This window comes from Euwallacea similis, chromosome 24 (genome assembly GCF_039881205.1).
Source record: "Euwallacea similis isolate ESF13 chromosome 24, ESF131.1, whole genome shotgun sequence".
NCBI lineage: Eukaryota > Metazoa > Arthropoda > Insecta > Coleoptera > Curculionidae > Euwallacea > Euwallacea similis.
The window spans coordinates 827,505-850,504 of NC_089632.1; the positions used below are offsets into that span (position 1 = coordinate 827,505).

At 36.6% G+C, this 23,000-nt stretch overlaps 1 protein-coding gene across 1 annotated transcript in view; it reads right to left on the reverse strand.

Moving 5' to 3' along the window:
- The window catches only part of LOC136416608 (alkaline phosphatase-like), a 233,940-nt gene that overhangs the window by 87,538 nt on the left and 123,402 nt on the right, over positions 1–23,000 (reverse strand). Inside the window, exon 4 of the mRNA XM_066401875.1 lies at positions 19,765–19,939. Coding sequence (XP_066257972.1) covers positions 19,765–19,939 — 175 coding nt within the window. The remainder of the gene's footprint in view (positions 1–19,764; positions 19,940–23,000) is intronic.

Below are 23,000 nucleotides of genomic sequence, written 5' to 3' on the forward strand. Positions count from 1 at the left end.
GTGACGGAAGTACGTTTTGTGGGAAACGCTCGACATAACGCTGCACCGTTGCAGTAGGACTTCTACCTGATTCGCCATAAGCAAAAATAATTTCAATTTTTTCGTCTTTTGAAAATCGCACTGCCATTTTACAATATTTATTATTCTAAAACTGAATTAAAACTGTAAGCGAGTAAGACTGTGGGTTCTACTTGTTTACAAATTGATAAAACATGTATTTATTACGTTTTTTTATTCTTTCTTTATTCGACCAGAAACATATTGAAATATCCAACAGTCATTCAAAATGAGGATTGCTAAATACATTGAAGTAGAAGGACATCATTTTGAACACTTATTTGATTGAATTGTTTAAAAATTATGTTTTTTTTTAAATTTCTTCTCTTGAATGAATCGATACAAGCATTTTCGTTAGAACAAAATTCTTTAAAAATGTCAATTTGTGCCAAAACTATCACATGAATAAAAAAATGTTTCAAGTAAAAACATGTTTGATTTGAACAAAAAATCAGAATCTGTCAAAAAAATGTGTGGTTTCCATTTGAAAAAACAAAGTTGACCTTGATTAGAGCCTGAATATGACCTTGAATCGAAACAGTGATGATGCCAAAAGTTTTCCCCTTTCATATAATCCCTTTTTTATTTGAAACTTTTTTTTCTAAAACTCATAACTTCAAAGATATTTACGTGACACACTTAAAAAACTCACCCTGTATATAGTTTATTGGAGTATTGATATTGACGAATAGTGTTCTAATACAAATGTATTGAAAATATTTTTAAATGTATTTTAAATTATTATACATTATATTATTATATTATTGCATACAGGGTGTTTCATAAATATACCGACAAACTTTCAGGGGTTGTAGAGCTCATAAAAACAAATATTTAGAACAAATAAAATTAGATCTGAAATCGCTTCGTTTCCAAGATAACAGGGTGTTTAATTCCTTTTTTTTTAAATATTTTTTTAATATTTCAAAAACGGTTTGAGATGCGGACATGAAATTCGGGACATGCTATGGCGGGATAAATGTGCATGTTCTGGAGTATGCAGACCATATCCACCTACACCAGTGGCGTCCGTGCGGCCATTCAATGAGATTTTTTAATTAAAAAAATGACACGCCACTGACTTTTTAATATGAATATTTCTTTCTTGATATTCGATCAATTCTTAACAAAAAATGCTTCTTAGTATTTTATTGCCCAAGTAGCCGTTTTCGAGAAAAAAATTATTTCTCATTCATGTGCCTAGCAAAAAACCGGTGTAGGTTTCCAAGTGTGATTTTTTTTAAGGAGAAATTAATGTAATTTTCTATTAATAGAGGTAGTAGACATGAAGACAAACGGTGTACTACCGGTGTACTATATGAATATATACACATGAATGAGAAATTAGTTTTTTCTCGAAAACGGCTACTTGGGCAATAAAATACTAAGAAGCATTTTTTGTTAAGAATTGATCGAATATCAAGAAAGAAATATTCATATTAAAAAGTCAGTGGCGTGTCATTTTTTTAATTAAAAAATCTCATTGAATGGCCGCACGGACGCCACTGGTGTAGGTGGATATGGTCTGCATACTCCAGAACATGCACATTTATCCCGCCATAGCATGTCCCGAATTTCATGTCCGCATCTCATACCGTTTTTGAAATATTAAAAAAAAAGGAATTAAACACCCTGTATCTTGGAAACGAAGCCATTTCGGATGTAATTTTATTTGTTCTAAATATTTGTTTTTATAAGCTCTACAACCCCTGAAAGTTTGTCGGTATATTTATGAAACATCCTGTATAGTATTAAATAATATGTAAAAATACTGTATACAATTGCTGAACGAGTTGAAATATTATAATTTAGTATTTTGCCAGCGAAAATCGTTGTGCTTTATGAACGTCTACTGCGTTTAATGCAAAGTGCCCAGGTAAAAATGTCAGCGATATTTACGTGCGACTTCTTGTACAGAAATTTGAAGCCAGGATCAGTACAAAATATTAAGGCAAGGCAGCCTAGAATTTGAATGAAGCAGCTCAACTTGAAATTTTGGGTCAAATCACAATGTGTCCAATAACGTCGCTTCATAAAGTTTCGGAACTAACGGGGGTTTTTCATGGATCGGTGGGAAAAATTTTAAACTCAAACATATTTTTCCTTATAAAATGCATATTCTTCAAAAACTAAGTGATAATGATCCGGATAGACGAAATAAGTTTTATGAAGAGATGATTGAGAAAATTCAGAGACATCCTAACATCGTAATAAACATTTGTTTTACTGACGAATGCACATTTTATTTAGATAGGAATATTAAATAAAATTGTCGTTATTGGAATAATGAAAACCCTCATGTTGTACGAGGGTATTATTCTCAATATCCTCAAAAAGTTAATGTTTGGGTTGACATTCTAGGGAATAAAATTGTCGGTTCTTTGTTTTATAACAAAAACTTGTTAAGTGATACTTTTGTCGATTTGCTTGAAAATATAATCGAGCCTAAAATTGTTCGCGCCTTAGAAAATGAAATCCATAAGGACTTGCAATTAGATGAAAATCTTTTACATCTTCAACTGTATTGTGCCCCACCGCATTACGCCTTACAACCAAGACAAAAGTTAGATCAACATTATCCAGGAACATGGATTAGTCGTAGGGGAGCAATAAAATGGTCATCACGATCACCTGACTTAACATCCTTCGATTTTTTTATGAGACTACATTAAATTAGTCGCTTACAAAACTAAGTCAGCCCATTTGTAAGATTTATAGCATAGCATTTCTGAAGTATATCAATCTATTACCCCTGAAACATTATAAAAAGTGAGAAAAGAAGTTTGGTTCCGAATATTTTTTTTTTGTTCAGAGAAAAATTATGAAAATTTAGACAGTTTTTGTGAATATGATATTTCTATATTAAAACTACTGTAACTTCTAAAAAATTAATTTTTTTAGTCGAAACTAGTTTTTTTATACGAGGTTTACAAATACCTTTAAAATGAGGTATCACATGATAAGTATTGCAATTTAAAATTTTAGAGTTAGATTACCTCCCCCCTAAGGGTACACGTAGAAATTTGCAATCACTATTAAATTGGTGCCACCTTCATTCTTCCGAAACGATTTTTAAATATTCTAAAAGAAATTTCATTTTTGAAGTTATAGGCAATCCAACGTTTTGAAATTGCAACACTGTATATCGTTCGGCAACAGCGTAATCCTTACACATAATAATCTACTGCCGTTACAAAACTCATTTGCTCTACGGGACTTTGTAGTGAATTTAAAATGTTTCGATAAACGAAAATCCTGATCTTACACCTTTCGAACAAGGACACGAATGGTACTTGTTATAGAATTTATCAATCTTTGAGATGAGCTCAGAATAAGAAATGAAATTTTACCTGATGAGAGGGCAATAATGAGCTCACAAAGTAAAATAATATGTCGTATTTAAATAATGGATCTAGTTGGAACATAATAGAAATTACAGCGAATAGAGTAACATTGAAATGAAAAAGTTTACTGGTAGGGAATAGTAGAAATGTTAAACTTTTTGGTTTTCCACGACGTAATGAATGAAAAAATGTAACTAACATGTACATATATTAATAAGCTGCATTTACTGCCAAAATTGCCTTTAAAATCTTCGCATCTGCAATTAAAACATGAATTTGTAATTATTCAACACTTTTTTTCTAATTTTTAAATATTCATAAACCATTAATATTCTGTTTATGGTTTTTACATTTTTCAGGCACAACAATATTCGAGTACTAATACGTATTTTGAACTATGTATAGTACACAATTTAAAAGCCACAATATTACGTTGCCTAAAGAAACTTAATACGAGGGATTTTCATTTTAAAACTTCATAAAAATCTAATTGTTATGCAAATGAAACGCGGTATAAATGTTCCTCCCTTAACAAAGATTGATAGGTTGCATACAGGCAGGTTTAACGTTTTATAAATATTAACGCAAGATTAATGGATCCCTTGATTTTTGTGCGCAGTTAGCAGGTGTTATTTCGGCTGCATCTGTCATGAATCTAAACCTAGGAAACTGCCGCATTTGTTAAATTGAAAAAGGATTTACCAGATATACTAAATGTGCATATTATCCTTTATTTTCGAGGGCTGCCATATTTCACGTAAGCGTAAAAGATGCCTCCGTTCAAATGCAATTCTCAAATCCACTGAGGTTCCATTTTGATGCATTTTTCCAACAACCACTGAAGGGGAAGCTCGAAGTTTTGTTGTAAAGATCATAACGAAGATAACGTAAAATATTGGCAAACGGAACAAAGTGCTTTTTCGAATATTTCGCCCGAAATTGCCTCTAGGAACAAACTAAATCGGGTGGAAATGACGTCTTAAATCTATATGGGAAGGCCGAGATACTTGTTTCTCCTACTTTATTATTTTTTCACGAAAATGGTAGAAGCTAATAAAATAGAGCAAAACGTAATTGTGGCAAAAGTTTCAGATATGGCGTAATTGAATCTTAAGGCTGAAGTGCATTCGGCGAAAACTTTTACGTGATTAATGTGCGAACAGGATTCAATTGTCTCAGGAAGGTTAGGGGAAATTTATTTGTTTCTCCGGTGATTTATCTTGCTGAGATCCAGTTACAAATAATAAAATTTACTCACTATCCCACGATCCTTTTGAGCACTTAAACTTTCAATTTTCTTTCCGATTTGTTTCGGGTTGGCTCTTATGTCTTTTCGTACAGATGTAACGCAGTTCGGGGCTAGATTGAACCTTTCCAATTTCCGGGGTTCAAAGAGAAGCTCAGGCCTTCGACTAAATACATTTTCTGTCGCCAGTTTAAAGGAATAATACTGTATACGTACTTAAAGGAGAAAATATTGAGAGACAAAGTGGCAGTGGATATTCTTTCTAAGTTTAGCTGAATGTGCTCTTTAAATTATTCAGTGCTTCATTAATAAAACATTTTTCAAAATATTAAATTAGTCTCCCTGAGATTGGAAATGATTAGAAGGTTTGATATATAAAGGTGTCCGCGCAAATTACGACTGCTATAGATCATAAAGTACGTGATCGAAAGGTTCGTAAAGGTCATATTGCTGATAAAATTCTAATATATAGCAAGCCACTTATTTTAAGGATTTTACACCAATCCTCCTTGAACACTTTTGGAGGAATGAAGTAATGATTAGGTATTTATATTAGTTAATGGCATGTCGATATGATGAAGCCCTTGGTTGATTTTAAAACCATTTCTTTATACATATAAGTATCGGTTATAAAATGCGTCTAAATTTATAAATGGCTGGGTATAGTCGATATGACCTTACAATTAATATTGAAAATCTACAAGGTAATATTATTTTAGGACCCAAAAAAGGGATAGGGTTTCTTTCAAATTCCCTTTTTTCAGTGCTCCACAAGTCGCGCTTCGGATCTCAAAACATTATGACGCTTCAACCAAAAGTATTCTGTACCTGATCTAGAAAAGAGGGTTTGTTTACACTGCCCTCTTGGGTCATACTCACATGAAATCTGGTATAATATTTAATAACCTGGTATAATAATATAATGTCAAATCGAGCTCATGTCAAAAACTCATTTCTCAGTGATTGAGACGAAGAATTTTCAAAGTATTTCACATACTTTGTATGCTCATCTTCGATGCACCTTAATTTTATTAATTTTCATTTTCATAATACTTTTTTCCTTCTGTTCCGAAGACTGAAAGCAGATTTGTCACCCAAACCTTGACAAAGTTTTTCGTCCAAGCTTTAAGCAAAGGGCGAATTTTATTCTCAGTTGGTTTTAACTGAGAATAGTATGGAATTCTTCTGCTCCAACAACCCCCTTTCATGCGTGAAGTTCTCGAACAAAGTAAAGGAAAAGTGAACAATGTACGTCAACTGCAGAGAAAATTTTGATAAATTTAAACAATGATCATCCATGATTTTATAGTCTATGATCATAATCATAGACGTGCTGCAGCAATGCTAAACGCCATTCTGTGACAAATTTTGAGCGCATTAAAGAAAAACGATTTTCCAATTTCTGTCATATTTTACTGTGTTTTGTATTTCATCGTTGCTTTTATTGCAGTTTTTAAGATAGTAAATACTCAGATCAATTATTCCTCGAGTTACAGGTGCTTTCGTTTTCCATAGGCTAAATGGCATATACTTAATTTCTGAGTGTAAAAGTACTGTCAAAATGATTATTTCAATATTAAACATGCCAGAACATGCTAGAAATCATTTTCAGATGATGATTTTCGTACCAAAGAGAAATTATTCCAACTGCACAAACATAAGTGGAAGTTAAAAAAGGATGCTGTGCCTTCGCTTCTTTTAGCTAAATCGCCAAAAGCTAAAACATCAAAGCAAAAAAAAAGCTATGAAAGAGTAAAAAAGGAATTTAATTAAAAACATACACAGCTCGATACTCGGCAAGTCAGCAACTAAGTGAATTCAAGTAGTAGAAAGGTTAACAAGGTATTAAAATTTTAACACACGAAATACCATGGTGCATGTTAAAAAATACACTGTACATATTATTAATTCCTACAGTACAATGCAAGATGTAAGTTTGTGCATAACTTGAGATTAAAACCAGAAAATCATGAATAAAAGCAAGTTTTTCATGGCGGAACCCATTTGTACGAGGGCCGTTTGATAAGTCGGTGTCTTTTTGAATGAAAGATATTTTTTCGGCTAAAAAACATTTTATTTTTCAACATAGTCTTCTTTTAGCTAGATAAATTTAGTACAGCGTTTTTCTAATTTTTTTGATCCCTTCCAAATAACAGATTTTATTAAGGTCCTCAAAATAGGCGTTTGTTTCAGTGATGACCTCTTCATTCGACCCAGATCTTTTACCGCCCATTCATTTGTTCAGATTTGGGAATAGGAAATAGTCGCAAGGGGCTAAATCTGGAGAATATGTTGGGTGGGGTAGCAATTCCTAGCCTAATTTATGGATTTTTGCCATGGCGACTATACACATGTGCACCCGAGCATTATCTTGATAGAACAGCACTTTTTTTCGTCAAATGCAGTCGTTTTTGCTTCAATTCAATATCGAATCTGTCCAAAAGCTCTGAATAATATTCACCAGTGATCGTTTTATCCTTTTCAAAGTAATCGATGTGAATGACACCGCGTGCATCCCAAAAAACTGTGGCCATCATCTTATTGGCCGACAGACCCATCTTAGCTTTCTTTGGTGCACGTCCACCTGGAGAAACTCACTGTTTCGATTGTTCCTTGATTCCTGGTGTGTTGTGATGGATCCACGTTTCGTCAACGGTTACGAAACGGCTCAAACACTCGTTCAAATTACGATTGAATATCGATAAACACTATTTTAAAATGGTCACTGTTGAGGTTCCTTCGATAAACGAAAACCACGAAAACAACAATTTGGTTTACGAAAGTGGACTGTATTAAATTTCACTTATATAAATAATGGTAAAGTATTGGTCTAAGTATGAAGTGGGAGTTTGCTTAGTTGGGAAGATTACGAGTTACGTTTACGATCACATGTCTAGAGCGAGCACTGGTCAAAGAGAGCAAAATTACTGCGATCATCCCTTAAGTACTAAACCCGAGGAACTCCACCCAGGGGCGCACCAATACCAGACGCCATTGCGGGCAATGGTCGCGCCTAAGGTTATAAAATCGCCGCCATCTGGCAAATACCTATACAAGTCGCTTTCATTGAAGTATTGCGATCCGCCGAATTGCGGATCGCGGCAAAGGTCCAATTTAGAAAGCTTCCTTTGACTAGTAGCGTATTTCCCAGCCATAAAGAGCCCTTCGATATGGCCTGATGGGTACGATGGTCTGGCGCCCAGATGGAATCCTTCAAATACGTATCGATGCCCATGGGCGTAACTTAAGGGATGAAAGTACAAAACAAATTGACTAAGCAAACTACGCCAAGAAGCAATAACCTAAAGTCCTTAACATGCCCCCCGCCTTGAAGCGCTTGGAGCGTCTTCAACGACAGTCTCTACCGGCAAGGGACATATCTTACTAAACGAGCGCTTCACCAGACCACTGGAAGTTCTTATGGTAGCTACACGGTTCACTCCGTCCCGGCCAGGATGCACTGCTACAATTCGTCCCATGCGCCATTTTGAGGGAGGAAAGTTGTCTTCCTTGACGAGTACAAGCACTCCTTCTTGGACGTCTTGCTGCTGCGTTTTCCATTTCACCCTCTGCTGAAGTTCGCTGATGTATTCCTTGCTCCATCGCTTCCAAAAGTGCTGCTTGATTAATTGGATTCTTTGGAATACAGACAGCCGATTTGCAGGAACATGTTGCAGGTCTGGGTCGGGCAGCTCCGTGGTGCTTCTTCCAATCAGGAAGTGAGCGGATGATAAGGGAGTTAGGTCATTGGGATCTTGAGACATGGGAGAAAGAGGACGGGAATTGAGAATCGCTTCGATTTGTGCTAATAAAGTGATCAATTGTTCGAACGTTAAGTTGGCATTTCCCGCCACTCTCTTCAGGTGGTGTTTTACCGATTTGACACCAGCCTCCCAAAGACCTCCGAAGTGAGGTGATTGGGCGGGTATGAAGTGCCACTGCACACCTTCTCGAGCACATGAATCGACCAAATTGCGAGATTCTTTAATTAAGAAACTGCCGAGCTCTGACAGTTCCCGATTGGCACCAACGAAATTTGTGCCATTATCCGAGTAAACGTGACTAGGCCGTCCACGCCGAGCCACAAACCGACGAAAAGCGAGCAAAAACGACTCACTACTGAGATCAGACACTAATTCCAAATGCAGAGCCTTCGTTGCAAAGCATATAAAGACGCTTACGTAGCACTTGGACAACCTCGAGCCGCGACCCTTTTTATCCCTAATATGGAGCGGACCCATGTAGTCCACTCCTATCACCGAAAATACGCGTCCAACAGTTAAGCGTTCTTGTGGAAGGTCACCCATGATAAGCGCTAAACATTGAGGATTAAATCGCGAACAAGCAATGCAATTTCTAACGGTAGCCCTTATAAGGTTACGAGACGCGACAATCCAAAATTTCTCCCTTATGGACGAGAGCAGTAGTTGAGGACCGGCGTGCATTAACCTTTTATGCTCATACTCGCATAACATCCGCGACAATCGATGTTTGGGAGAGAGAAGCATAGGATGCTTCTTATCAAAATGATAAGGCGAGTTTCGCAGCCTTCCTCCTACTCTCATTATGCCCTCCCTGTCCACGAACGGACTCAAACTCAGCAGTTTACTTTTTGGGCTCAAGGCGATCCCCCCGGTGAGACGATCATATTCATCCGGAAAACTGTCCCTTTGAGCAATCCTAACTAAGGTTTTAGTAGCATCATTTAGCTCTAAGCTCGATAATGAGCCACTCACGACGTCCCGTTTCAGCGACCTCGAACGACAATTGAGAATAAAACGAAGCACGCATGCTGTGATTCGAATCAACCGATTAAAATCTGAGTAACGTTCAAAGAGATAATCCCCCGCGGACACGAGCGCGAAGACACCCTTCGAAACACGCACCTCCGGTACCTCCTTAGGTCCTTCAAAAGTATTTGGCCAATGACGTTTCTCAGAAAGAAGAAAGGAAGGGCCATTCCACCAAAGGCTCACTTCGACGAGTTTGTTGGGAAATACCCCCCTCGACAATAGGTCCGCAGGATTTTCTTTCGTGGGAACGTGTCGCCACTCATATTCCCCTGCAAGCGATTGAATCTCTGATACCCGTGAGCTAACAAAGATTTTTAGACTACTGGGGGACATCTTTAACCAACTCAAGACTATAGACGAATCCGACCAGCATACACACCTATCAAACTGCAATCTGGCGGAAGCCCTTATTTTACTCATTAGCCGGGCCATGACTAATGCACCGCACAGTTCTAAACGAGGGACAGTCAGAGATTTTAACGGACTCACCTTGCTTTTGGCGCACAATAGCCTCACTGCTATGTCGCCGTTTCTATCAATAGATCTGACGTAAACAGCGCTACCATAAGCTGCCTCGCTGGCGTCAGAAAAACCATGCAACTCATGGCGTACAGCATCCAAGCATGCGATGTGGCGATAAATATTAATTTTGTTAAGACTTGGTAGCTCACTACGAAACTTAACCCAAGCCGTATGCAAATGGGCAGGGACCGACTCATCCCACGACAACTTTTCCAACCAAAGTTTCTGAATGAGGATCTTTGCGACAATTATCGAAGGAGACAGCAGACCCAAAGGATCAAAGACTTGCGAAATGCTGGATAAGATGGTGCGCTTAGTCACCTTTATTCCTCCCTCAGACAGACGAATTTTGTACGACAGAATGTCCGACGAACACTGCCATGTCAACCCTAAAATCTTAGCCCTATCATCGCCATTGAAGTCTAACACTTGGAAGTCCTCACTTCCTTGACTCACGGAGTCCAAAATTGCAGGTTCGTTGGAAATCCATTTTCTCAACTTGAATCCACCGCCCGACAATGCGGCCGAAACCCTGCTACAAACGCTGACTCCTTCCTCAATCGAATTTACTGAGTGAAGGAAGTCATCGACATAAAACGACGATTTTATTATAGATGCTACATCAAGTTCGCACTCCTCGGCTATTTGATGAAGACACCTCACGGCCAGGAAACTGGCGCTAGCTTGACCGTATGTTACGGTGTTTAATTCGAAAGCCTCGACAGGGGCTGAGGGCGATTCCCTCCAAAGAATTCTTTGCAACGCTCGTTGCTTAGGCTCAACTAATACTTGCCTATACATCTTGGCGATATCCGCCGATACTACAAAACGAAATTCACGAAAACGAATCAAAATGTCGAACAAATCGGGCTGGATGACAGGACCAACCATTTGCAACTCATTAAGGGATTTGCCTGTTGAAGAAGGCATGCTACAATCGAATACAACCCTTAATTTAGTAGTGCAGCTTTCCGATTTGATCACAGGATGATGAGGCATGTAGTAGACGACACTATCATCCTCATCAAGCACTCGAGACATGTGCCCCAGGCTCAAATATTCACGAATGAATTTGCAATATTCATCCTTCATCCCTTGATCCTTACTGAGCTTACGCTCCAACGACAAAAACCTTTGGAGAGCCTTCTCCTTTGAATTACCTAGCTCAGTGACAGGATGCTTGAAGGGGATAGCAACAACGAAGCGACCGTCGGACGAACGCCTATGCGTTCTTTGGAAATGCTCCTCACATGAAAGCTCCTCAGCCGACCAGGCCTTGGTCTCAGCAAAGTTCTCTTCAACTTCCCAAAACCTTTTCAAGTCAAATTCGATTTCACGGCCACCATGCCTCGAATTGACGCTCAAGTTACAGACTGTGCTGCAGATGCCAGCCTGCATCATCGCTCCGGAGACGACCCAGCCGAACCTAGTTTTCTGCAGGATGGGGCTATTCGGACCAAGACTAATTTGACCAACACACAACAATCTATAAAACAATTCGCTACCTATTAAAAGGTCTATGGGACCAGGCCTATTGAATTCTGGATCCGCCAATGTAATGTTGGAAGGAATGTTTAATCGACTGACATCCACAACGGCACCAGGAATGAATCCGGTAATCCTGGGCAAGACTAAACATTTCAAAGAAGCTTGGTACCCCCTGCGTCGGGCACACACCTCGACGTTGCAACTGTGTGTTATTTCCGACGCCTTTAAACCCAATCCTCCGACTAGCATTTCAAATTTGTCCATCTTTAACTTTAGCCTTTTACACAACGAAGAACTAATGAAATTCGACTGACTTCCCGAATCCAAAAGCGCGCGTACTTTCAAGCACGCTCCCCCGGCACTGCGAACCTCTACCAAAGCTGTAGACAGAAAGACATGGTTTTCCGAACTTAATGCAGACAACGAAACCCTATGTTCCAAATTCTCCTCCGAATGGGAGATCGCCTCTTGCCCCCTGTTAGGTTCAAAGTGCAACAATGTGTGGTGCTTAGTCGTACACTTAGCACAATGCTTTGCGCGACAATCCTTTCCGAAATGCCCTAGCTTTAAACAATTCAAACACAATTTGAGTTGTTTGGCTTTGTTAAATCTTTCGCTGGAAGGCATAGCCAGAAACCTTTGACAATTAACTAATAGGTGATTTGCTTTACACACTACGCACTTCAAATCGCTTCCCACGAAAGTTTTAACACTTGCCCTATTGTGTTTGAATCCCGCATTTTTCTCTATCTTAGTGCTGCCCCTTTGACGCTCGATTGCGGCTAGCATGTCTGCCCTATTTGTTAGGAACTCTCGCAAGGATTCCCACGAGGGAACCTCTTTCTTGTTGCCCTTCGCCTCTTCCCAATGCCTTTCCGTTACTCGATCCAGCTTGCTACCTACGAGACAGGCTATCAAATCACTCCAGTGTTCAGTTTTTTGACCCAACGCCGATAACGTCCTTAGATTTTTCCCTACGTTATCAATTAGGTCCCTCAGTTTATGAGCCGATTCCCTGTCTACCGATTCTATCTCGAGTAACGCCTTCATGTGCATATGTACAAGTACTCGCGTGTTATTGTATCGCTCGCTTAAGGTTGTCCATGCGACATCATAGTTATTATCCGTAAATTCCAGAGTGTCCAGAACCTGAGATGCCACACCTTGCAACGACGCCCGCAAGTAATGGAATTTTTGAATTTGATTTAACGAGTGGTTATTGTGTATCAAGCTTACATAGGTATCCCGAAAACCTAGCCAATCTTTATAATCACCAGAAAAGGTGGGTAACGAAATAACTGGCAACTTGACGCCGGCTAAGGGACTAGGAGGCATCGATTCATTTGCATTGCTGCATTTTGCCGATCTATCGGCCTTACTAAATTTGTTTAATAAACCTTTGCCTGCAGCCTTTAGGTCACAGAAGCGTCTTTCAAATTCATCCCGTTCATTTAATTCTTCATCATAGTCAGTAGCGTGTAGCTCCAACTCACTTTGGGCTGCATCAAACTTATCGAAAATATCGTCTAATCTATTGAGTCTTTCTACTAGGCGATCAGTTTCATTACTATTTAATTCATTATCCAAATCAAAGCTTTCGATAAATCTGTCAAACATAGTAAGTTGGGCCTTGCATGTCCTCCTAGCCACGTTTAACTTTCTAAGTTCCTCTGCGGATGCCATAGTCTCAACAAATTAAATGTATTCAACTATAAATTACTATGAGCACCAATACAAATGACTACGGGTTGCAATTTGTGGTCGATTCAAGATTTTACAAAATATGCAGCTACGATATTTGTGATACACAAGATATTATTTGATCGATACGAGTAGCACAAACGAAACAATAAGGATAAAGAAATAAGGATAAAGGACTTACCCACTTCCCAAACAAAGCTCCCTAGCTTCCACGATGATCCAAGCACACCAAGCTTTTCTTCTTACTTAGCCACGACGACGAATGATTTCCTTGTTCTGGCACGTGTAGCGACTTCTACCAACGCCTACAGAACGATCTTTTGGTTTTGCACGTGAACGACTTTTATCACGACACAAACGACGAACAATTTTCTTGTTCTGGCACGTGTAGCGATTTCTACCAACGCCTACAGAACAACTTCTAGCACGATATAAACGACGAACGATTTTCCACGAGCCCGAATCCGGCTCGAAGGACCAAGATGTTGAGGTTCCTTCGATAAACGAAAACCACGAAAACAACAATTTGGTTTACGAAAGTGGACTGTATTAAATTTCACTTATATAAATAATGGTAAAGTATTGGTCTAAGTATGAAGTGGGAGTTTGCTTAGTTGGGAAGATTACGAGTTACGTTTACGATCACATGTCTAGAGCGAGCACTGGTCAAAGAGAGCAAAATTACTGCGATCATCCCTTAAGTACTAAACCCGAGGAACTCCACCCAGGGGCGCACCAATACCAGAAGCCATTGCGGGCAATGGTCGCGCCTAAGGTTATAAAATCGCCGCCATCTGGCAAATACCTATACAAGTCGCTTTCATTGAAGTATTGCGATCCGCCGAATTGCGGATCGCGGCAAAGGTCCAATTTAGAAAGCTTCCTTTGACTAGTAGCGTATTTCCCAGCCATAAAGAGCCCTTCGATATGGCCTGATGGGTACGATGGTCTGGCGCCCAGATGGAATCCTTCAAATACGTATCGATGCCCATGGGCGTAACTTAAGGGATGAAAGTACAAAACAAATTGACTAAGCAAACTACGCCAAGAAGCAATAACCTAAAGTCCTTAACAGTCACACATGAGCGCTTATGGTCGAGTGTGAGCAATTGCAGCATCCATGGCGCGGATAGCTTTTTCATATCCAAATATTCATGTAAAATATAATGTACCCACTCAGTTGAGATACCGACAGCCTCTGCCACCTCACGCACTTTCATTCTTCGATCGTCTAATATCGTTCCATGGATTTTATCGACAATTTCTGGTGTGAGGACCTCTTTTGGACGACCTGAACATTCTGCGTTACTTGTGCTGGTACGACCACAACGAAACTGAGTAAACCACTTCTTAACCATTGAAATTGATGATGCAAAGTCTCCATAGCATTTATCAAGCCTTTCCTTGGTTTTGGTGATGGTTTTTTGCATAAAAAATAATTCTTGATCAGCACACGAAATTCACTTTTTTCCATTTTCGTCGAAATTGACGAGGTCATCTGCTTTTAATGGCTGTTAAACACAAACTAAATGACGTAGTTTGACCAAAATTTGACAGTAGTCTACTAATAGATGACAGTTGACGGGAGTAGTGTTTCATTTAAAGTTATTACGTAAGAAATTCAAAAAGTCACTAACTCATCATACCGCCCTCGTATTACGTTAAAATTAGACACAAAAATGAGCTCATCTATATAACTTTAGTATAGTGGAATAGAGTCATGTTGCAGTTTTTATTGTAATGTTTGTCTCCTGTCCAATGTGGTATGCTATACAACATTAGTAGGCACCTATTGTCATATTAAATGATGGCACCCGCGTTGTTGGTGGAATTAAAAATGCCACATTCTAATATGACCTTAATCTATAGAGGCAAAATATGTATAATTTAATTTAAATTAAAACTTCACAGGGAAACTTCCAGACAGTTTATCCATTATGAAATTCAGAATATTTACTAGATTCCAGAAATTCCATCAGTGCATACCATAAATATTGCCATTATATAAGCAGGAAGTAAATTACAAATAATATTTACATATCAAGCAGAAAATATCACTTTGGAAAGAGAGCAAAATTTAAATAATATTGCATTTATACTATAAATATTATATCAAATAATATCAATTATAATTTTCGTACACTGATAGGGCCCTCATAAAAGTTTTCAAAATAACTCAAAGTAAACTAATTGTTTCATCTAACTAAACTGAGAAAAAAATTATGAGATGTTAGATTCCGATAGTGTGAATGTCAACGGTCCACTTCATCAAGCTTTTTTCATCTAACAAACCAAAATACTCCTCAAAATAGATATAAAAGCAGTAATTACCTCATAAAATAGATAATCAATATATTTTTTTAATATATTAGCATAAGATTCAAAACAGAAATCTTAGACCGCAATCCTGTTCATTCGAAAATATCGGTTCATTCAATACCTGTTTCCTATATTTTGTATGTTTCCTTTAATTAAAATTGTTCTAAAAAATCTGATAAAAACAGATACTCCAAAACCGCAGTTAATATCCTAAAGCACTTTGATATATTCGATGTTAAGGCGTTCATTTCCCCACTCCTAGATATCGAGGCTTCCATTTTTCTTCGATTTTTATTCCTGCAGCTTCCAGTATTTTTAGATATTTCTGTAATTTATTGCCTACCGTTAGTATTCAGGATATTTGAAGGACGATCAATCTTAATATGGGCGAAGTCACACGTGTCTCGATCAAACCTGAAGGCTTGGCCAACGCGTGAATTACCTCCTAAGATATATCTTCTTCCATAGTAAAGACTATACAATAATGTCCTCTTCGATATAGACCCGTCTGGTACCACAGGAGTTTAGACGAATGCCGATTTCGATATTTTAAATTTATGTCTGTGTCAATGATACTCGGACAGTCAGTTTCATTTTTCTAAGCCGAGTTCTGTGATTGCAGGCTGAACGATTCGGCTATCAATCGATCTCACTCGAACTTGTTGTTAAGAATGATAGCGAAAAGTGAATTAAAAGTTTCCTGGGGCTTTTCCGAGCTACACCGCTTGTGCCTCTATTTGCTCGTCGAAATTTTAAAATCAAATTTTGAGCCAATATTTTAGCGACAACGAGGAACCGTTTCCTGCAAGAGGTAAGCCGAAGTTATGGGAATAAATCGCCCATTCTTAGCTTTACACATTAACATATTGCTTGAGCTAGGAAAAACCAAATAAGGATAGCTTGTTATGGAAAGAGTTACATTGGAATTCGAAGGAAACTCCATAATAATAATTCTTTTAAACACTGCATGGCTTTGCTTCAAGTGACAAATAGCGACATTTCGTATTTCAAGTAGTGCTGAAGCTCATAGCTCTATTTCGCCTTTAGCTCTTAGTTCACAGATAACTGTTCATCAAGTAACTACCGATGAAGGCAGCTAGAAGTTAAGGCAGATGTTTTTAAATAATCTTCATTCTTTGTTAATTCATCTGCTGTGCTAAAACGAAATGAAATGTATGTTGTAGCACAGTTCGTACCATTTTTGGAGTTATTATATAATCATCCTAGGGTTATTCATTTGCTCTATCCACTACAAGGTATTACAAATTAGTAGGCCAATCCGCTAATCATGAATTTCTTAAGCGAAAATCATTAGACTTTCCTTATGCAACTTTTTTCTTTCGCGTTTTTATATTTCATATACAGTGTGTTGAAGTTGCTAAAAAGAGTTTATTTTGTTAATAACTCTGGCGTTTCTTGACATATTTTAATGAAATAGTGCAGTGATGCACAGTTCGATGAGACGCACTTTTTCTATAATTTGGGTAAAAAAACTTGAAACCAGAGTGGGGAAAATTGGGAGTCATGGACATATTACCCCACCCTCCAACTTTTTTTACACACACCATTGATGAAACGGTTTAATTTTTTTAATTAAATGTTCCTTTATCTTAATTTTTTTATTCTTCCAAAATTTAATTTATAAGATACTGCTTACTTTATAAGATATTCCTGCATATTGCCTCTCAATACATGGTACCCATTTTCGCCTATATCGGGAATGCATATTTAAAAATACGATGTGTTGTCTCATGACTCTCTTAAAGATCATGTTGTGACTAAAACAAATCTTTTCCTTAATATTTATTTTAGATTTTATTTAATTTTATGCAAATTAAGTAATTTTAGCAAACGGACAACGATTTTGGAAAGTTAAACATAAATAATAATAAAGCAGCTTAATGAACTGAATGAATCTAAATTAAATGTTCATTATGATTGCCCTCTTTAATACACGCGTGAACCCTTTTTATTACAGAGATACGAATATTGTGCAAAAATTTGTGGTTTCAACTTAAATTGTTCTGCGCCTTCTATAATTCTATTTTTTTCTTCTCGATATAAATGAAAATGAACACAATGTATTGAGAGGTAATATGCTGGAATACCTTCTAAAGTAAGCGGTAAATTAAAATTTTATAAGAATATAAAAAATTAAGATAAAGGAACATTTAATTGAAAAAAATTTAACACTTTCACCATTGGCGTGCACCAAAAAAATGGAGGGAGGGGGATGGGTTCATGACCCCCAATTTTTTCCATTCTGGTTTCAAATTTTTTTACCCAAATTATAGAAAAAGTGCGTCTCATCGAAATGTGCATCATTGCACAATTTCATTAAAATATGTCAAGAAACGCCGGAGTTATTAACAAAATAAACTTTTTTTAGCAACTTCAACACACTGTATAGTGAATATAAAGCGCTAAAGATAAAAGTTGCATAAGGAAAGTCTAATTATTTTCGCTCAAGGAATCTATGGTTAGAGAATTGGCCTACTAATTTGCAACATCCTGCATAATAATAATGTTTTGTTCCCAACAAGTAAATTTCCAAAGACAAAATCAATTGAATCGTTCATACATAGAGAATATAACTTCACTTTTTCGATGTATTTCGAAATTTTGTGTCACCAAACAAATATAATTTTAGGTAGGTCGGTTTATATAATTCTGCCAAGGTACATGAGGCGGGATTTTGCAAAGACCCCGGTTATGCCTCCTAGAAACGCGAGATAAATAAATTCCATGAACATGCCATATATCATACATTTTCCAGGAAAATTACAAGATTGCTTCGATTTAACTTGTATGCCATGAGATATTTTCCAATTCGCATCTGCTCCTAATATTCGAAAAACCACTTAGATTTATTTTGAGGCGTTTTGAATGATTTATTTGGCCGCAAACTTTTGGGATTTTTATGAAAAGGTTTCTCAACAAACGCAACCGAAATTACCTATAGGCAGGTAATTTAAAATTGCGTTCGTGCTTCAATGCGTATGTAGATATATAAAAAGTTTGGTGAACAGGTTTTCTCAATTCAAATTTTCTGTTTTTGTGCGATTTGGATATTAAACTTTTTCGATTTGTTTCTTTATAAAACTTGTTTGCGAAAGTATATAAGCAGACAAAATTCTCACAATATTGTCACCTCCAGTGCCTTATCGTCTAATCTCAACCATATGAAAATATATTTCAAAGCGTGCGTTACATTTCGGACACAAAAACAACATTAAAAAACTTTTAAAACTTTTGGAGCAACCAAAGTAAGTAAAATATTATATTTACTTGTGTGAAGAAGTGGGTGTCCAATGTAAGGAATCTGTGTTGATGTCTTCCTCATTTTCATGTCGCTTCATAAGCTAGAAAGTTCCTGGAGCTGATCTTAAGAACATTTAATAAGGTTGTTAAAGGGAAATCCGGGAGCATTCGAAATTTAGTGTTCAGGCAAAAAGCGCATAAAAGCTACTTTACCAACATTTGTAAACGTCTCACTTTCATAATATGTACGTGTAATATGTATATCTATATAGTATATGGCAATGTTTATAACTTTTTGCAACTTTTTTTTAATTGCTAAAAACAAACATTTTTAACCAAAACTTTTTGCTTGGGGGTTTGCCAGGACGGGAAATTCCATTCTTAGAATTTTTAATGTAGGTTGAAAGGACATTGTAGTCGGTTCTTTGCATAAATTTAAGTACTCACAATTTTTTTTTGACATGTGTGTTTAGATTATTCATGATACGAATATTTTTTTAGATATTGGCAGATACTAAAATATATTTTCTAAAACTTAATCGGAGTATAGCGGGTGGACCGCAAAGGTTAAGGCAAAACTTATAACTCCGATATTTGAGCGAAACTGTTCCATAATTGGTATTTTAGAAGATAAAATAAAACAATGCCTTCCAGCTACCACTTATAGAATAGTGTCGGTCAAGGAGAAACCATCCCTTGATGTGGTCCATCCCTCAATGTGGCCAAAAGGTCAAACCCCAAACAAAGACCCTTCGATCTGACATGATACATTATTACATAAATTATAATACAGCCCACTTTCTTTGAACCCATCACTCATAATAGCGAAAACTTTACTTAAATCAACATATGCCTTTTTTTTATAGTAAAAAATGGATTTTTTTTTAAAGTTCAACAGTCCGTATTTCAAAAACAAAGCGACTTCGCACATATGTTTATAACAATTTTTTTCTCACTTTGACCCAGGGAATATCTCCTTAAATTTGCCCTTTGTTTAAGAACATTATATATAATGAGTTTCTACCCTAGTTACCTGATTCTTGCGCCCAATCTATCAACGAGGGCACTCTGGAGGAGAAACTCGAAAAGCAGTTTTCAAATCTGCCTCTGGCATCTAGACCCACTGTTTCGAAGTTTGTTTTGACCCCGCACATTAAGGCAGTGGCGCACGCGGATGATTCGCCTACTTGGGCGTCCATGTTGTATGTCTGAAATTAAAAGAAAAGATTACTAGGGCACAAATGAGTTGGATTGTTTGAATGGATGGAGATTCATATTCTTTTTAAAGGCTGTCCTACATAGTTTTCTTTATTGTATATATAATTAAAATATGAGATGATTTATTGTGAAACTGGGTTTATTTCTAAATTATTGTCCAATTTAGTTTTAGGCCAATTACCAATTTTTGTTTCAGGAGCAAAATGTTTTTTGAGATAATTATTAAGCGCTTCGACTTTTATTAAACATGTTCTATATTGTTTTATTTTTGAATTCGCTACGAAATTCTTTGAAAATGTCTTATAACATAGTTTGTATATTTGAATTTTCAACTTTTTCTGAATTTTTTAATTTTAAATAGGCAAACATAGTGCAAAGGGTGTCAAATATTCTTTTGAATTCTTAAATGCTGAAAAGTTGAAATGACTCAAGGCAGAGTTTCATGCATCACTTTTTACGAATCCGACAATATCGTGATTGCTTGAAAATTTTCGGACCCTATTTATTTCAAATATGGGGTGAAAGTTTCATTAATCCGTCCGACATCGCATTCGGTTAATAATATTTTTACTTTTTCCAAAATCGTATGTATTCTGTAATCTACCTTTCGTACCTATGTACTTAATAAACAGATCCACTTACGGTTTTTTTACGTTACAATGAAAAACTGAAGAAGTTATTATCTGTTACACCGGTCCACACGAATTTTGAATTTGGGTACTACATGATTAAATTTGTTTTGTTTTATATGTAAAACAATTTGTTTAATTAGAAATGACTAATTAAAGAAAAAATTGTTTCAGATGGTAAAATTTGCTTTTGTGGCCATCAGATCGAAAATTCACATTTAAAAAAATAAAATAAACCTCAAGTGTAAATTTAAATCACTCTTATTCATTAAATAAAAAATAAAAAAATGTATTTATACATGTTTTAAATATACTAAATGTACTAAAACAATAGATAAAATATTTAAAAATTATTATTTTTCGCATTTCTTCTATATAATGTGTGAATTTTTTCATATTAGTCCTCAAATGTAATCTCCCATCATATTCTCACTTGCCCTTGATAACGTTGTTCAAACTCCATCACATCTTGGTGAAAACGTTCTCCATGCTCTTTTGGATAGAAACTCATGCTATCTTTAAATTGGTCCAATTGAGCGTGTAACATATGAACTTAAGAGACATTCTGCAGCCCATGTATTTAAAGTTATCAAGCATTGTATGAATAAGCTCTTTATAATTTTCCGCTCTGTTGTATCCAAGGAAACCGTAAATCACAATTTTAAGGTTGCCTCAGGCTTGTTTTTGATAAATGTTAAGTAGCTGTGGAAATTCGTCACTGGTCATTATTTTCTTTATTTGTAACCCAATAAAAATACCAACTTCAATTTTAGTTTTTGCTAATTTTGGAAAAAAATTCTTTAAATATTGAAAAGCTGCAGAATTATTACAAAGAGCCCTCAAAAACTGCTTCATAAGGCCTAATTTTATATGTAATGGAGGCACCAATATAACGTGTTATACCAATTTCAAAAAGCGGACTAGACAATACACACGCACACACAAAGTTACAGATCCATCACATTGCTACCAGTACTAAATAAAGTATTTGAACACATTAATACATGAACACATTAAATAATGAACAGACTTCAAAAACTGATTGGACAACATATACCGACCTACCAATTTGGATTCAAGCCGGAACACTCAACAATACACCCACTTTTTATCCTAACTAATAATATACAAACAACACATCTGATGGACAATAATAAATCAGCGTGTCTGTTCCTGGACATAAGCAGGGCCTTTGACAGTGTCTGCCATAAAGGGCTACTGTACAAACTATACAAACTCAAGACACCAAAATATCTACTCCAAACGATTAGAAACCTTCTGGACAACCGACAACTGGAAGTACGCATTGACGACACTTTCTCTTTCCCTTTTACCCCCGAACAAGGATTACCGCAGGGATCGCCATTATCTCCATTTCTATACAATAGATACTGCCATGACATTTACAACCACAATCTACAAGACGAAATTGACAAAACCGCGTACATATTGCAATACGCAGACGATACTGCACTCATGGTACATAAGAAAACTACAGCTAAAACCGTTGGAAAACTGCAGATATTAACAAACAATACAATGGCTTGGTTCTACAAATAAAGACTAATAATAAACGCCACGAAAAACCAACTATTACTAACACACCACCAAATTAACGAAAACTCCCCGACAATTATGACAGACGGTCACATAACGGTACCAAAACAAGATGTAAAATGCCTAGGAATAACGCTAGACCAGAAATTTAAATTTACAAAACACGTACACAAACGTAAGAACGGAAATCATTAAAAGGACAAAACACTTCAGAGCATTCAAGTACCAAGACAAAGAAATCAGCATCAAAACCGCCACTCACATATAGAAATCGATCTGCAGACTACTACTGGACTACGGACACATGCTGAGGGCAAATGCCTCGGTCAAAACAAAAAAACACATATAAACAACAGAATAAATTGTACCAAGGCTAATAACAAAGATCAAATACCTTCAAAATTCCCTACACAACCCATTCAACGAACTCCTGTACGAACGAACACAAATGACTAAAATTACGGAGAGACTACTGCAATTACAAACTAATTGGAAAAACAACCCTATTAACTGGACTATAATTAACCCCCTTTGCCTAAAAAGACAGACGAAACAATCCCGATACCTGTCCCTTCCCACGACCCCGTTGGAGCATTATTCAAACTGAAAAATGTTCTCCTTTCTTCTATTGCTTTTTAACACCTATTTTTTGAGTTAAGTATTTTCAAGAACAAAATTGTAAAGTACGACTTATTGTAAAATAGATAGAAAGACCAATTGGTCGATAGCCTGTTTCTAATGAAATAAAGACTATATACTACTACTACCAATATAATATGTTATCTCTAATTCGGTCATTTATAAGCTTCAATGTTCATTTATCACTGTACAAGTAACAAAAGCAAATTTTCAACGGTATAAATGA